The following is a 15,966-nucleotide window of genomic DNA, read 5'->3' on the forward strand; positions in this document are numbered from 1 at the left end:
AGTGAGGACACAAGGAGGGAAGCAATTTTTTGCTTAAAATAGTAATAATTTAAGGGCCTGTCTTAACTGCTTTCTCTAACTGTTAAAAAGCAGCAAAAATATAAAGGATTTGCTGGTTGTTCCTTATTCTGAACAGTGACCACCATCTCCGAGATGTGCAGACACCCACTACGAATTCTGGTAATTCTCACTTTCTTGTGCATTCATTAACTAGGAAGCGAGGCATGGCAGATTGAACCCAGGCTGAATTTTCTACAGTAGACAAAGATGAAAGCATGGAACAAGAAGAGCAAGGTTAGGGAAAACAACAAGTGATAAACACTTCAAAAAAACCTATTCTTCTGCAATCAAATACAGGACAAAGAAAGAATTCCCAAATACAGATGACTGGCTTACTACACAAATAAATTCTACTACTGACAGTGATGTATGTACAGAGAAGAATTAATTTCTGTTAATCACAAAGTGAACTAAGTCAATCATTCTCCTCAGAAAATAAAATCAAATCCTAGGATTTGTACCTACTGACTTACAAATGTACCAACACTGGAATGATAACCCCTTGCAAAATTATCCTGTGCTTAAGAATACATGTAGTATATGTGCAGCTTTTTTCACAGGTGAAAAAAGCTTTTTCACAAGCCATTGTATGCACCAATGTAAATTCACCAGGTGGAAAATACATGTGGTACAGAAAGTATCTTCTTAGCTGCTAACAAACAAAGTTCCATAAAACAAGGAAGTATTTAAAACACAGCACACTGTATTACACGTAGAATTTGTTTTTCATTTCAAGTTTATTAAAACTTTAGCAGTACAAATGATCCAGGTTTTAGATTATCAAAAGACCAAACTGAAGTCCACATCTTAAAAAAAGGCGTTCCTCAAAACGTCTCTAAAACTTTGAGACAATGGAAACATTAAGTCCAAATACTCATCCATGCCTGTCATCATCTGTTCCAGGACTTGTTTCACGATCAGACTTTTTATCCTTACTAGGGGCATGATCTCTGTCCTGACTCTCTGATTTTTGGTTAATTTCTTTTTCAGCTGAGGATCTGGTCTTTTCCTTTTCATTACTCCTGTGTGAATACGATTTTGATTCTCTCTCTTTGCTACTTGGTCTCTTTTTTGAATCTGGACTTCTATCTTGATCTCTACTAGACTTCTTACCTTTACTGGATTCAGGACTGCTACTTTCATGGCTTTTTGAATGCCTCTTCCTTTGGCTTTCACTATCATTCCTCTTATATGAGCTTCTACTTTCTCTATTTGAGTATCTTTCTCTGTTTCTGCTCTGACTTTCCTCTCTCTCTGAGCTCCTCGAGTTTCTCCTCCTCCTATTTTCTCTTCCTCTGTATCTATCTGGTGTACCTCTCCTTTCTCTGCTTCTTGATCGTCTTCTTCTTGATTCTCTATCCCTGTTCCTTGAATATTCTTTACTTCGACTGCGATCTCTGTCTCTGCTTCTTGATCTACCCCTTCTACCCCTATCTCTGCTTTTGCTTCGTTCCCTTGTCCTACTGCTGGAACTATGTTTTCCTCTAGCATGCTCACGCTCTCTGCTTCTTGACTTATGTTTTTCCCTGTCTTTACTCTTCCTATGGTCATGTTCATTACTTCTTGAACCTGCCCTTCTGCTTCTCTCTTTACTCCTACTTCTTTCTTTATCTCTCCCTCTAGAATCATAGTGCTTTTCTTTTTCTCTATCTTTCTCACGCTCCCTCTCTTTGCTTCTTGATCTTCTCTTCTCATCATGTCTGCTGTGTTTGGAGTCTCTTTCTTTACTTCTTGATTTCTCTCTGCTTTTACTATGGCTTCTAGATTTGCCTCTTTTCTTGGTCTTGCTTCTATTATGCTTGTCATCTTTTTCCAAATTTCTTCTCATCTCCCTGTCTTTACTGCTGGATTTATGATCTTTTTTCTTCTCTTTTTCCCCTCTTCTGCTTGGACTTTCAGAAACTTGTCTGTGGTCCGATGTTTTTCTCTCCCTTCCTCTTCCTGGGCTTTTTTGATTATCTTTCCTGATTTCATTTATTTCACTCCTTGGAAAAAAAAATTAAAAAATTAAAAAATAATTTGAACCTCCTCCACTCTGAAAAATGAAGTCAGGACTGAGGCTGCTTCACAATTGTAGCTTAAAAATCACATTACATAATTTATAATAATAATTACATTTTTATGGAAACTACAAATGAGCATGATTAAAGTCTGATAGTTAAGCAATGGGATAACTAAGTCAGTGTGTCTTGTTTTCTTGGAATTAACTATAACTGAAAATTGAAGAAAATATGTATTACTTTTAATATATACAAAAATTTAGATGAACATATTTTCATGCACATACACCAAACAGAAATCATCTTACTTGTCTCCTTTTATCCATCTTTCTCCACTAGACACTCTCATTCTTTGAGCTCTTTGCATTTCTTGCCTCCAATGTGGAGGAGTTTCACTGCGTCGGAATCGATCTCTTGACCTGGATCTGGAAGGAGTCCGGTAACGCTTGACAGAAGAAGAAAAGAAAACCAGGTGCAAGTTAGCTATCAAAGCACATGAAATTCAAAGCAACATTTTAATCCCTGGGGGTTGATTCCCCACAGCACCTACCATCCAGATAGTTGTACCCAAACACTCTTGAGAAATCTTCTGTTAGTTTTTAGTTAGTATAAATGCAACTGACTTGACAATTAAAATTCTTCTTAGCTTTGACAAGCAACACTAAAACAATACTTCATACTTTGTTCAAAAGTTTTTATTAAAAATTGGAAGGATAGAGACTTCCATTATAAATACATTTGTTACAGGTATAGCATACAGTTGTACAAAATCAGAAGAAGCAACCTGACAAGTTCACCCTTGTTAACAAAAACAGAAGTCCTTCCCTGCATTCCTGCTACTCACATTGTACTGGTTCTGGTCCCTTTCTGATCTGAATCAATTCACTAATTCACAAAATACTACAGCAATGCAATTAAAGCATTTGCTGTTTTACATTCTCTCTCCTCCAAGTAAATTCTGTATGCAAACAGGAAATTAATTTACCCTGTTGTCCTACTTCAAGCTTTAGCCCCTACATCAATTATGATGCACACTTTTTTTTTTTAATGTACAAAATTGACCATCCTATCGAAAATGGAGTGCCACCACGTTGTTTGCTTTGAGGAAGGGATTGCAAATATTTACCCTTGGTCCTCTTCCTTTTATTTTCCTTCCAGATCTGGTCACCAGCAGCCTTCTCTGGTACGTTGACTGGGAATTCGATAGATTACTAAAAATAAAAATCGGTATTGTTTGTAACATCAAAGAAGGAAGGAAAGAAGATAAAGACAACGTCATATCCTCACACAGCTCTGAGTGACACTATTGCATCCTGGCAGCAACAATACACGGCAACCCTCTGCTATCAGTTCATTTCATGAGAACAGCTGATGCTCACTTGTAAGGCCTGATTAAACCTGTTACTGTAAAATAACAGAAACTCAAGAGATGAAGTTTAATTATTGAATTGCATTTAAACCTTTCTAGCCCTGGCAGAAACAGCTACAATAATGGGCAATCATGAAATCGTTCATCGCATAATTGTGAAACTTAAAACCTGAGATGGCACAGGTGTTATAAAACAACGTTCATGGAACTTGCGTAATTTCCTAAGGGCATATTCAGTAATTACAAAGCAGTAGCTTTCCATATGAAACTTCCACTTAGGCAAAAAGTAACCTACTTGAGACAAAGCCTGAACGTGTACAGTTCATGTGTTTGTTTAACAGATTTAACCTAAAAATAGGTAAGACAAGCTTGCCTAGTCTCTATATTAAAAGGATTTTATTTGAAAGAACGTTAGAAGGAGAAGAAAGCTACGAAGGAAACAAAAACTAATTTTTAGGTCTACTTTCCATTGGAAAGCTGTTATGCAGAGAGAGATTTTCAATATTACTGTATCAGCTAGCTAATTAACCAAAATTTCTCATGAAAGCTTCAGTTTTGGTTACTAGAAAGTATTTCACTAGACTGCCGAGTTCTTTTTTGGGGGCAGACTAAGATATAGACTCAGCTTGGACAGCTATAATGAATTCTAAATGAAATTGCCATCTATTTCATTTGCTTTTTCTTGAATCAATCATTTTAAAATTTTTCATTCACCAAAAAACCATACTGAAACACTAAGCTTTTGCTCTAAAAAAATAAAAACAAAATCAACAGTTGCCAACTGAAAAAATGATTCAGAAGAACAACATTCAGCTGTTTAATAGGGAAATAACTCAGTAGTTTTAACACAGCATTACAACCATACCACTATCTGTGTCTAGTCAGACTCAAAACAGGTATACTACCTCTCTCTTTCCTTCTCTCTGCTTTTCCTCTCTTTTTCTTTCTCATCTGCTTTAGGAGGACTTTTTCTCATTAGGAACCGGTTTTCAGGTATAGGAGGAATTTCTTCAGGACGGACAGTAGATAACGGCTGTGCTTCGGGGTTTTCATCTTCACTTTCACTAGATGAACTGTATTTTTGTATAAACATAAATATTTATGCTTAAGGCAAGTTATGTGGATGAGAAAAAAGCATTTGATCTATTTCAATAATTCAGAATTCTCTCAATTCAGCATACAAATAATTCTGATAAAAATCAGAAACTTGGGGAACAAACAGAACTGTCTTAGAAACAACTTTCTCCTACACCCTTACTCTGAAACATGCCACTGCAGTAGATTTTTGACTAATACTTTTATGTAGTCCAGTAATGCAACACTGCACACTTATTTTGTATTTAGACAGAGCTTTAAAATAAATATATATCAAGAATGATAAGTTCAGATTTTTACACTCATCTATATAACAGACTAAAAACTATTATAACTCCCAAATAGTTGATATAATCAATAAAATTCTGTGAAATAGACTTAATTCCACAGAAAGAAAGCTTAGGCCCTAAATGAGTGTTTCTTACACTTTACGATTAGCTTGGAAAAATGTGACCTGTGGTGACTATAGATTACAGATTATAGAACTATCAGATTAGAAACACCACTTTCAGAAATAAGAACTTTTTGAGTTTTATCACATTCTAGAGAAACTGCAAAACTTCGGCACATCAGTCAGAACTAATGGTGTACATATATTCATCTGTACTTAATTTTTTTGTTTAGTTCTGCTTATACTCATGTGTAGTACAGGAATCCCACTGCATACAACTGAAATTGAACTCTACAGAATTATCACCACTTATTTAAAATCAAACATTCCTGCAATTTTTCAAATCCAATATATGAAATTCTTAGTCTATTTCCTTCGTTCCTGTACAAGCTGCAGTACATATGCATATAGATATTGCACTTTGTCATCAAATCAGAAAAAGTAAGGTCATATATGAAAACAGTCTCCAAAACTTCCACATATCTACTTCCCCAGTTACAGAATAGTACTTTGTGTTGTTACAGGAGAGGAAAACAATACTGCACAGGAATATGTTGGAAAAAAAACAAAACAAAACAAAAAACAACCCTCAATACTGACCTTTTCTTGCTTTTCTTTCTCTTTTTCTTTTCCTTCTTATGTTTCTTGGAATTCTTCTTGTGTTTCTTTTTTCGCTTTTTAGATTTCTCTTCTGAAGCACTCTCAGAATCTGATGATGAATCAGAAGACGATTCTGAATCACTTGAACTTTCCGAGTCGCTGGATGAGGAAGACGACTTGTGCCTTTTCTTGTCTTCTTTCTTGGCTTCAAGTCAGAACAATAAAGACATATATTTACATATCAAACAGTTAGAAATCACCACAGAAAAATAAACTTATCTAGGAATTTCCTAAGCTGCTTATAATTGTGTCATGAAAGCACTTCACCAAAACACTCTAAAACAAGGTTTTGGGGAAAAAGACTGTTTCTCCCAAGTAAAATGCAGTATAGGTCTCTAAATATATTAAGGAATTTAAAATATTTTGTTTTCATAAAGAAGATCTAAAATACTAAACTTGTACTGTCAAGAATTGTGTAATTGTGCATGTTTTGCGATGACATTTTATATAACATAAGCTATATATGCAGTATTCTTAAAAATTAATTTAGTAAAATTTATAAAATTATTTGACTTTCAATGTAATCTGACATCATGTAAACGATACTCAAACCACAAATGAGAGAAGTTTACAAAAAGAAAATAAACTGTACACTAAGTCCTTTGAAGTTAGCCCAACAGAGGGTAGACTCAGATTACTAATTTTGCTACTACGTGAAATAATGCTCAGAGAACAGCTCTACTCCTTTAGCTCATAGTGTTTTCCTACACAAAGACACAAACTGCTTATCTGGTATGAAAAAGAACCTCACTAAAGAGCAGGCTAGTCCTTAATTATGTTCATCATCATTTCTCATGTGTCTACTGAAGCTGCAAATCAGAAATTTATTATCCATCTGACAGTAGTCCAATAGGAAGTAACACATCTTTTCATCCCCTCTAATGGAACTCAGACCTACTTAACCACTACACACTTCAGGTAAATTAATTAAATAGCATGGATACTCTCTAATGCATTAAGAAATTCCTATCAAGCTATTATCCACAAAATTAAAAGTTCTATTGAAAGAACGGCACACTCGTTGTTTCTGTATAATCATAGTTAAATTTTTTAATTAGTATCAAATCTTATTTGACATGGCTCCTATAAATTGCAAAGACTATCACTAACCACACAACACAGTATCAGTGCAGACAAAAAAAAATTAATCTTCACCATTAAGCAATTACACACACAAAAAAAGTAATTGTTTCTACATAAGCATGGATAGAGATCTGAAGATTAAAAAAAACAAACAGTAACATTCACTTAAAGAACCTGAGGCAGAAGAAACACTTCTATGAAGAGTAGATGTGGAAACTGCCCTTTGGAAAAACCAAGCAGCTATTTCATGGAATAGCACACTGATTTTGGAATTATCAATATTAGGATCTCCAGCTGCTTTGCAGATATTATCAAGTTGACTGACACTTGTGAGAAGCAGTAGTAGGCATCAGTAACATCAATCACATGACTGCAATATATAAATTCTCCAATTTGACAACCTCAAATTGCTTAACCTCATTTTTCCAAAACAACAACTTAGAAGGCAGCAATTTGTCAGAGATTATCAAAAGCAACAAAATTGCATTCAATCTACTGTTCAGTTGGTAAAAATAAAAACAGTAAATCAATTTCTGCCTTGCTATGCATTATTTGTAGTAATTGGCTAGCACTTCCCACCAACTTTTCATGAGAAACAATGATTCTCATTTGGACTAACACTGTAAAATCAGAAAGGACAGATCCATAGTTGGCCAACCAAAACATGATTCTAGTTGTGGTTCAGGTAGGTTCTTTTTGATAAACCATGCGCTGTAGGAACTTCACATTGCCTCTTGCAAGTTGGATGTAACTGGATATGCCTTCAAGTAGAAAATTAAGTGGAAATGTACTATGCCAACTCTATATGGTTCCTAATGCACATGAGAGCCAGCACATTTCAGAAGATAAATAGGAGGCACTACCTCCACGTAGGAGCAACCTATGTACTCTGTGATGACAACTCGCTCACTCTGTCCATGAGCAAATACTATTTTGAATACAGAACCAGCATGGTTCTGGTCAACTAAAGATCAAAACCACAAACAAAGCCACTCCTGCAGCATGAAGGTCATGAAGTGAGAAGGAAACAGACTTCTATTTACAGTTCAACTGTTCCAGATCATTAACTTCAGGACTAGGTTTCATCTTACGGTCACATCTGAAATAGATGCCTTACTTCCTACTCCATTCACTGTAACATATATTCACTACACTTCATGAATTACATGATCACACTGCACAATACAATCTAGCACTCCCCACATTTCAGTTTGTTATGAAATGTAGCAACTCTTAGTTAGACGTGTGGTATCAGACTCCTGGACTGAAACAAACAAATGACCTGGCCAGAAACAGTCACAGGCACAAAGGTCAGAACAGATGATCTCATTTCATAATTTACAGCTTCAATCTCTAGCTTCATTATGAACTTGTCAAAACCAGAACACACAGTTTGTACCCAATGGTCAGTTCACTTAAAAAATAAAAATAAATTCACAAAATAGAAAACTGTGAAGCTACAACTGTTAAGAGCCACCAGCTGGTAGAAAGAGGCATACCAATGCTATGCAAAGAGCTTATGGAAGAAGTGAGTATCTAGGGGTTGGAGGGACAAGAAAAGAAGCAAGAAAGGAGACAAAGCAGAAGTCCGGACAAACATGATTTATCAGAATCACTGCTTTCTAAATGTTTTTCATTGACAATCCATGATTTCTAAATGCATAACTCTGCATCATCACTTCCAAATTTTTACAGGGAAAAATAAAGGTACTAACTGAAGTGATAGAACAATTGAATTACAAAATTGTCCTCTGATGAATGAGGAAGGCAGCCATAATCCTTTTAAGCAGCAGAAGGCACGCGTTTACCAGCAGTGATTCTTTAGGAATGTGTTCAACATCAGTGAAGATCATGAAACAAACCTAGCAATGTAGTCCGCAGAATCCTCTAAAAAAAGCCCTTTTTCCATGAAAAATCTTCATTAAAAGCTCCCAACAAATACTGTCCAACTTGCAAGCCATTTTTGTTACCACAGTAGCTCATCTAGTCTGTAATGACCCTAGAAAACACTGACACAACAGTAGGTTTCCTTAAGTTTGTTGTGGCTTTTTTGTTTGTTTTAAAAACAGCCTCTAGAAGTTTCCCTTACATTTTAAGATTTTTTAAAAATACCAGTTGGCCAAAGAGATTCTTCCTCTATAATTTAGCTTTTTCTCATTCACTAAATCACCTTTCCACTTCAAATAATAAAAATAGGGAAAAGCCTACAAACATCCCACTTTTCTAGGCGGTCAACCTCTAAACCCAAGAGAAAGCTTCTGTTCTAAGCCTCTGCAACACTGTAATTCAACTGTGATCTTTAATTATTCAATTCACATAGTGTCCAGTAAGTTAATTCACTCAGGTGACCATCTTCTCATCCCTAAACAGTCCAGTTCTTCTCTATGAATGCTTCCATTTGCTTCCTTCATAATATGCTTCATCCCAATACTCATGACGATAGCACAAAATTTTTCCTCAGCTTCCAAAAAACATCCAAATCACACACCTAGCTTCTAACTGTGATTCCTCCTAGTAGTGCCATCCTGGCTTCCCAGGCAAACTCAAGAAACATTAGTGCAGTTTTCCCTCCATACAGACTTACCCAATTCCTTTGTGTTGCCTATCAGACAAGCCTATAAAATAGATCTTAATTTAAGCCTCCTTTGCTATCATAACATAACCTCCCACATAAATTCACCACTATTATACTTCCCTTACTGTCAATCTCCTTGTTCCTTTGCCCTAGATAACAAATTCCCAAAAGCCAACTCCTCTGGTAACTGCTTCATATTTCACAGCATCAGTTCATTTTCACCTGCTATTGCTGTAATGTGCTACAAATACTTTCTTTCACTCTTAGATGATTCAATTGATCATCTTCCGTGCTGCTACTCACCTCCCAAAAACTGCTCCTTTCCTCTGGCTTCTTCCTTATACTCACAGGTATCGGGGTTTCTCCTACTTCTCAACTTTGGACAGCAGCTTGGCTGATGTCTGGCTGACAAAGACTTCCTTCAATTTCTGCTGCCTCAGGCTCAGTTGCTTCATATTATGCATTTAGCAAATTACAGTCATACCATCACCTCTCTCAGTAGTGGTGGACTTCCCTCTGTAGATCATACAGAAAACCTTTCCCTTTCAATAGAGGGATTCTCCAATCACCACGAGCATTCTGGAAAGTAGCACCTTCATCAGGCTGGCTCTGCATTAGTGCCATACTCTTCCCTGCACTCAGGCACTAAGACTGGGAAGACAGAGGGCAGGGCTGAATATTGCTGATTCCTAAATACTCCTGCTGCCCACTATTATTTAGTACTGTGCCTTATGGTCAGTTGAGTGGTCTTCCCCATCACTCTGGCAGCAACCTCTCTCCATGGCACAACAGACCAGCTACAGGGAGCAGAGCCTCCAGGATCCTAGCAGTACCAATCCAAAGAGGTACAATGCAGACAAACAAGCAGGACCAGTCAGATCTCTCCAGAAAAGCTAAAGGAAAAAAATGCACTTTTTTCCCCTGTTCCTTCAATGAGTACTTTAAAAGCCTGTCTAACAGCTATAAGTCTGTGCAACTGAAACTACGACTTCCATCTAGTCATTCAAATTCAAGATTTTTCGAGTGACTTTAAAAAAAAAGTTTGGCTAACCAAGGAATACATAGAGCATGGGAAACTAGTGGAACCCACTAGTTCCATCCATTTTACGTTTGTAGTCCTACCTCTTCATTTTCCAACCAATACAGCACTATTCTGTCCAAAAATATAAGAACAATGTTCTAATGCAGGACAACTCATGGGTTAATTTAAGAAGTTGCAGAGCTTTTGAGAAGTCACAAGCCACTACTTGGAATTCTGAGAGATTTAAAACATCACTTCAGGACACACATCGATTCCACAACATGTAACCAGAGAACTACTATAAGGAAAACAAAACAACCAAGAAGCTCAAGTTTGAATGGCTACATTTTCTATAGGCCAAACATACAATGAGCCTTGTCTCATGCCTCAAAACCCTTAGTGCAACCCTTCACAGTACTTATCACCAGAAGGTGCTGAGAAAGAAAAACGATGACAATCCCTATTAGAATTCCTACTGAACACGTATCATGAGTCTCATTTACTGAGATTTTCTATTGATAGCAGAATCTTAGATTGATACTTATTTTTTAAGAGAACCAGAATCCAGTCTCCAATACCACGTTCAACTCTGGAACAGGAGAGCAAAGACAGATTCTGTCCCATTCCAGCTTATGAATACAGTTTATAGCTATTTAACAAGGATATGTGCTAAAGGGAAACTTCCTACTTCCAGGCTTTCCTACTCTACATGCCTGTTGTGGAGACTTACTTGAAACTTCAATTTAATTCAGAAAAAGACACAGTTATTGAAGATAGTCAGACTGTTACTGCACCTAACACAACATCTTTAGGACAAGTGCTTACCAGTTTTGTACTAAGGCTGACCTAGCAGAGAAAACATCTTCTGCACCAAAACCAGCTATGTTTTTTCAGAGACAAATTGTACTGCAATGTTACTTAATTCTTTCTGATTGTACCTCCATAACATTAGCAAGAAAGTCTCTACTTATTTTAGTGTCTACCAACAGGAAAATTAGCAATACAATAGCACAGTTTACATAGTCAAAGCATACCTTTGGATTTTGGAATCAACTCCCCGCAACTCAGTATGCGTACTTCAGCATATGGTTTACTAGATGCATCTGTTTTCTGGTTTTCTATTTCTCTCACAACTTCTTGACCTGAGATGACTTGTCCAAAAACAACATGATGTCTGAAGAATTTAAGCAAAAGTAAGAATTCTAATATTTAATTTTTAAGGCAGAAAATCCCAAAAAGCAGAAGATCCCAAAAAAGTATAAGAAAGTAACAGATACTTACCCATCTAAGTGAGGTGTAGGTTTAGTAGTTCTGTTGTTTCCAGTGGGTGCGATTTAAAGAGGAAAACAGAAATCAATTTTAGTGGAAAGTAGACAACATTTGAAGCATGTACACAGATGATGAAAGTTACAGAATTAATAAAACTGAATACAACCAAATATATATTATTCTAAGTTTGTATGCAGTTAAAAACATTGTATGATTTATACAAACTACCTATTCAATCCCTTACCACATCTTATTGAACAATTTGTGATAAATTTTTAGACGCATCCTTGTTTAAAAAAGTATTAAGAACTGTATTTCTTAAATTACAGGAATACTACCAGGAACAGAAATAAAAATTAAGGCAACTGTCTCAGAAGAGCAAAACTGGAAAAAACAAACAAACAAAACAAACAAACAAAAAAAACAACAACAAACTTACGGGAAAATAAACAGCAAAGGAAAAAAAAATCTGTATGTACAGAGTATTTGACATCAGAAGTAGCACTGACTCTCTACACCTACAGACAACTGAACAGCTGATAGCCTTTCCCTGTATTAGAATTACTAAGGCATACATGTCAGGCATGGCAAAAACAAACAAACAAACAAACAAAAAAACCCACCAAACCTGAGCCAAATACAGCAACAATCACCCAAATATTCCAAAATAATGGTTTAATGATAAATCACAAGCACACCTTACCATATTAATTATGGTAATGAGACATGGATAAGACTGATTAATTTCAAGTATTTACTTCTATAGCTAAATTAAAGAAGCATGTAATCCAGATGCATGTCAGAGGTTTAAGCTTTAGATAGAGCTATAAATGAGACTGCATTGAGAAATTATCCTGTGACAGAAAACTCTTCTGTTCCTTTGAGCTAGAGAACCCCTGGAACTTTTTTGCTTCCTTCCAGACAACATATACTAGAAAAAAGTGAAAAAGCTCTACAGGGAGCTAACAAACTTAAGCTATTGCTGGAGTTAGAAGACAGCTACTAAAGAGGACCAAAAGGTCCTTTAGGTAGACAATAAGCACCAAACAGCAGAGTGATAAAACCTTTCCCTGAAGAGCTCAGTAGGAAAATGGCTATTTCCATGTAACTTCCTAAAGAGGCATCGACTTTTATATATTGTAGACTACCTCCCATGTAAACTCAAAAATAGTCTTTACAGCTTACAAAACAGCAAATCACACATTCCAGAACAGTTCAATACTTACATAAAGAACTGTGAACCATTTGTATCCTTTCCTCGGTTGGCCATTGAAAGAAGAAATTCTTTGTTGTGCTTTACAGCAAAGCTTTCATCTGAAACAAGTATTTTCAATTACTTCATATACATACTGCATATGCTTAGATGAATGCTCTACTCTAAGTAAACTCATTCATGTTAAATAAATTTACGAGTCACATCTGTAAAAAGTTGTATTAAAACTCAATTCAAGACAAAAGCTATTTTTTCAAATACATTATTCTTTTTATTCTAAATAATGTAATTTAAGAAGGGGAAATATGAATTAATAGCTTACAGTCTGAGAAAAACTAAAAATGGAAAATGGAATTTTCTTTTAAGAGATTTGCTTTATTTTCTTGCTATCAACATTAATAGAGCAACAACTGAAAATAATGAGTTATTTTTATTCCTCACGTGCTGGTCACTACGTCTTTGGAATAAAAAAAAAAAAAGTCTTCAGTTATGCACTATTAAGAAACCCTGTTTCTTCCAGAAAGCATTTTATTTTTTATTGCTTAGTACACAAGGATAGTCAGTTTGATAGCAATAACAAAATGCTTCTGTTTCTCTGTCATCTACACAAATGATCTTAATAAGCCAGTCATTAAGAAAATAAGTTCAACTTGAATGAAGCTTTTTCTTCTAATAAGCACATCACTTTGACAGTTTAGATTGAATCTCAATGAAATTGTATGAAGTAATCACCATTCCTCATTTAAGACACCTGTAAGAGAGCAGCCTGTCTTCCTCCTTCCACAAAACAGCATAAAAGTTGCTTGGGGATCCAAACTATACAGATGAAATTTGCTCAGTACTCCTTAAATACAAAGGGCAGGAGCCAGCATTAACAAAAAAGAAAAGTATGTAATCCATATGTAATCCCATCATACAGTGTAACAGCCAGTAATAGGGACAGTCTCACGTACTCTATATGGCCACCTGTATAACTGCAGTGTTGCAGAACACTGAGTGTCTATCTAATCATACAGTGGGTTGGTTAAAGATGCCACACAAGCAATACTTTCCAGAGATTCAATTTCACACTGTGACCAAGTTGAAAAAACACCTTGCAACTGCCAGAAAGTAGAAGTTCTCTTCTCCCACTTCTCTCACTTTTTCTGGTTCTCATTCTTGCCTATGTATTAAATGAAATCCACTCACCAATAGGGAAACAAGCACATTTTTTGCTTTAACACTCTTCAGACATTCTAGCATGCAGCGAGTTTGCAGTATGATACACATGAGGGCCAATGCAAGGTATGACCTCCTCCTTTTGGCAATTGCAAACTGTTCATTCAACACAACGTCTGATATAAAATTGCAGCCTGCCTCTACAGTGAATCATTCTTTTGATGCCTTGCTGCAAGCTCAGACGAGGTCCAACATTAAAAGTGGCAGGAAGGATAACCTGCCCTGTCAGTGGTGGCTAGCCATCACGTAGGTTTAGGTGTAATATGAAACTGCTCCAAGAAACAGAGATGCTCCAGTACACTCCTGATAAACACAGGCTGAGAAGCACACTAGAGAGAAAAGTTCTTATGCATCGATGATTGAAGGAGAACCAGTACTGTGAAAAAATGGATGGCTTCCTCATACTAAATTCCTCTTGGATTCAGAAAAGCAGGGTTTTATACTGTCTTACAAAGGTAAGATTTGCAAGAAAGGCATAATAGAGTCAAGTTTTCTCCTTTTGACTGGAAAAAAAGGTAATCGCCAACTTTCAGCCAGCTACTGAAGCAAAAAAGATATGTTCAGAAACAGAATACTGTGCTGAAAAATTTTCCTAAAACTGTGAATCTGGTAAAGCTGATATATGAAAGCATTTGTGATTTTATTTTTCATCAACTAAAAAGGTTCTTGTTTTAAAAGTAAAATAATGTTACCTGAAGTAAAATAAAAGGCCTCTAGTACCAGACAAAGTCTTCACTAAAACAATGATGTTGTTCAGGGTTACAGAATTGGAACTACAGAATATATAGGCAACTGCTTACAGTATCAACAAAATAAAGCAGACTGATACAATTCTCACCTTCAAAAAAGCCACCATAAATGGATTCTCCTCCCCTGCCATTTCCTTGAAAGAAAAAATGTGAGTTAAAACTTATAATACTGTAAAAAGTTGCATCACGTGAAAGATGCTTCATAATGCAGAATACCAACATAGCTGCATCCAAGTCACTCATGTTATTCTTCAAGATATGCAAAGATCAAGACATCTTCCTAATACCATTAAGCAGAAGCAAACTTGGAGAAAAATGGAAGTTTTCCTACATTCTGCTATATGCTCCCTTTTTTCTTTACTTCTCGGCAGAAGATATATTTTATCCTCATATTTATAACTTGCAATTAAGTACTTAATGCTCTGAGACATGAGGTCACAGAGCAGAATACGTGCATATAAATTTATGTAATTTTGTTACACAAGTTTACATGTAAAGTTTCTTACGCCAAAAATAGGTAAAAAAAGCAGTTAAATTGCGTAATTAATGTAAACTGATGATGCTACACAGGACTCCCAAAATATTCTACTGCGTAAGTATTAAATTTTTCTTGAAAGATTTTCATCATACCTTCACTGAAGTCACCGCCTTGGATCATAAAATCTTTCACTACCCTGTGAAATAGACAACTTTTGTAATGCAATGGCTTTTGGGTGGATTTTCCTGTACCCTTTTCACCTAAAGAAGAGGAAAGGGAACAAAAACAAAATGACTCTCTGTATCTGTACAATCTCCATTACAAAAATTTGTTATTTAAATGCTTAATCAAAACTATCTACCAAGCTCTGAAAAATTCGTTTGTGAGGTGGATACATACTTGTAATGCCAGTAAGAAAGCAACGCAGAAACTACTTTTTATTTCTACAGTTATACCAAAAGAAATCCTTATTTACATTAGCGTATAACATAATAACTTTTTTCTGCCAGTCCAGCATCACATATAGTCATAGCACAACTAATTCACAGAGAATTAAATTGAGAGCTCACACAGATAATGGAGAATGCCACCTACCTGGAGAGGCTTAAACATGTAAGGGGAAAACATATTACTATTACTGCTGAGAAGACTCCTACGTAGATTGACAGAAATTAAACAGCCAGATTAACATAACCATCCTTGCTCAGAAGCAACTGAGAAACTCAGATCTTCAGTTACAGGACTAAAGTAGCATAAAAGCTCATAGCCAAAAAATAAAATGGGAA

General features: G+C 35.9%; 1 protein-coding gene across 1 annotated transcript; it reads right to left on the reverse strand.

Moving 5' to 3' along the window:
- Nucleotides 1-773: 773 nt before the first annotated feature.
- Nucleotides 774-15,443, reverse strand: PPIG (peptidylprolyl isomerase G). The gene is made up of 10 exons (XM_019617182.2): nt 15,334-15,443; nt 14,793-14,837; nt 12,750-12,837; nt 11,536-11,565; nt 11,289-11,428; nt 5,516-5,720; nt 4,335-4,502; nt 3,187-3,271; nt 2,369-2,505; nt 774-2,045 (listed from the first exon to the last, which is right to left on the reverse strand). The coding sequence occupies exons 1-10, from the start codon at nt 15,359-15,361 to the stop codon at nt 935-937; spliced, it is 2,037 nt and encodes a 678-aa protein (XP_019472727.1). The 5' UTR covers nt 15,362-15,443; the 3' UTR covers nt 774-934.
- Nucleotides 15,444-15,966: the final 523 nt, after the last annotated feature.

Source organism: Meleagris gallopavo, chromosome 7 (assembly GCF_000146605.3).
Source record: "Meleagris gallopavo isolate NT-WF06-2002-E0010 breed Aviagen turkey brand Nicholas breeding stock chromosome 7, Turkey_5.1, whole genome shotgun sequence".
In the NCBI taxonomy this organism is placed as follows: domain Eukaryota; kingdom Metazoa; phylum Chordata; class Aves; order Galliformes; family Phasianidae; genus Meleagris; species Meleagris gallopavo.

Bases quoted from the DNA above. Each gene is read 5' to 3' on its own strand.
- PPIG (XM_019617182.2), bottom strand. From the start codon at position 15,361: ATGATCCAAGGCGGTGACTTCAGTGAAG. The intron at 4,503-5,515 runs GTCAGTATTGAG...ACAAAAATACAG, and splicing joins AGAAAGAAAAGCAAGAAAAG to TTCATCTAGTGAAAGTGAAG. The intron at 2,046-2,368 runs GTAAGATGATTT...TTTTTTTCCAAG, and splicing joins AGATGGATAAAAGGAGACAA to GAGTGAAATAAATGAAATCA.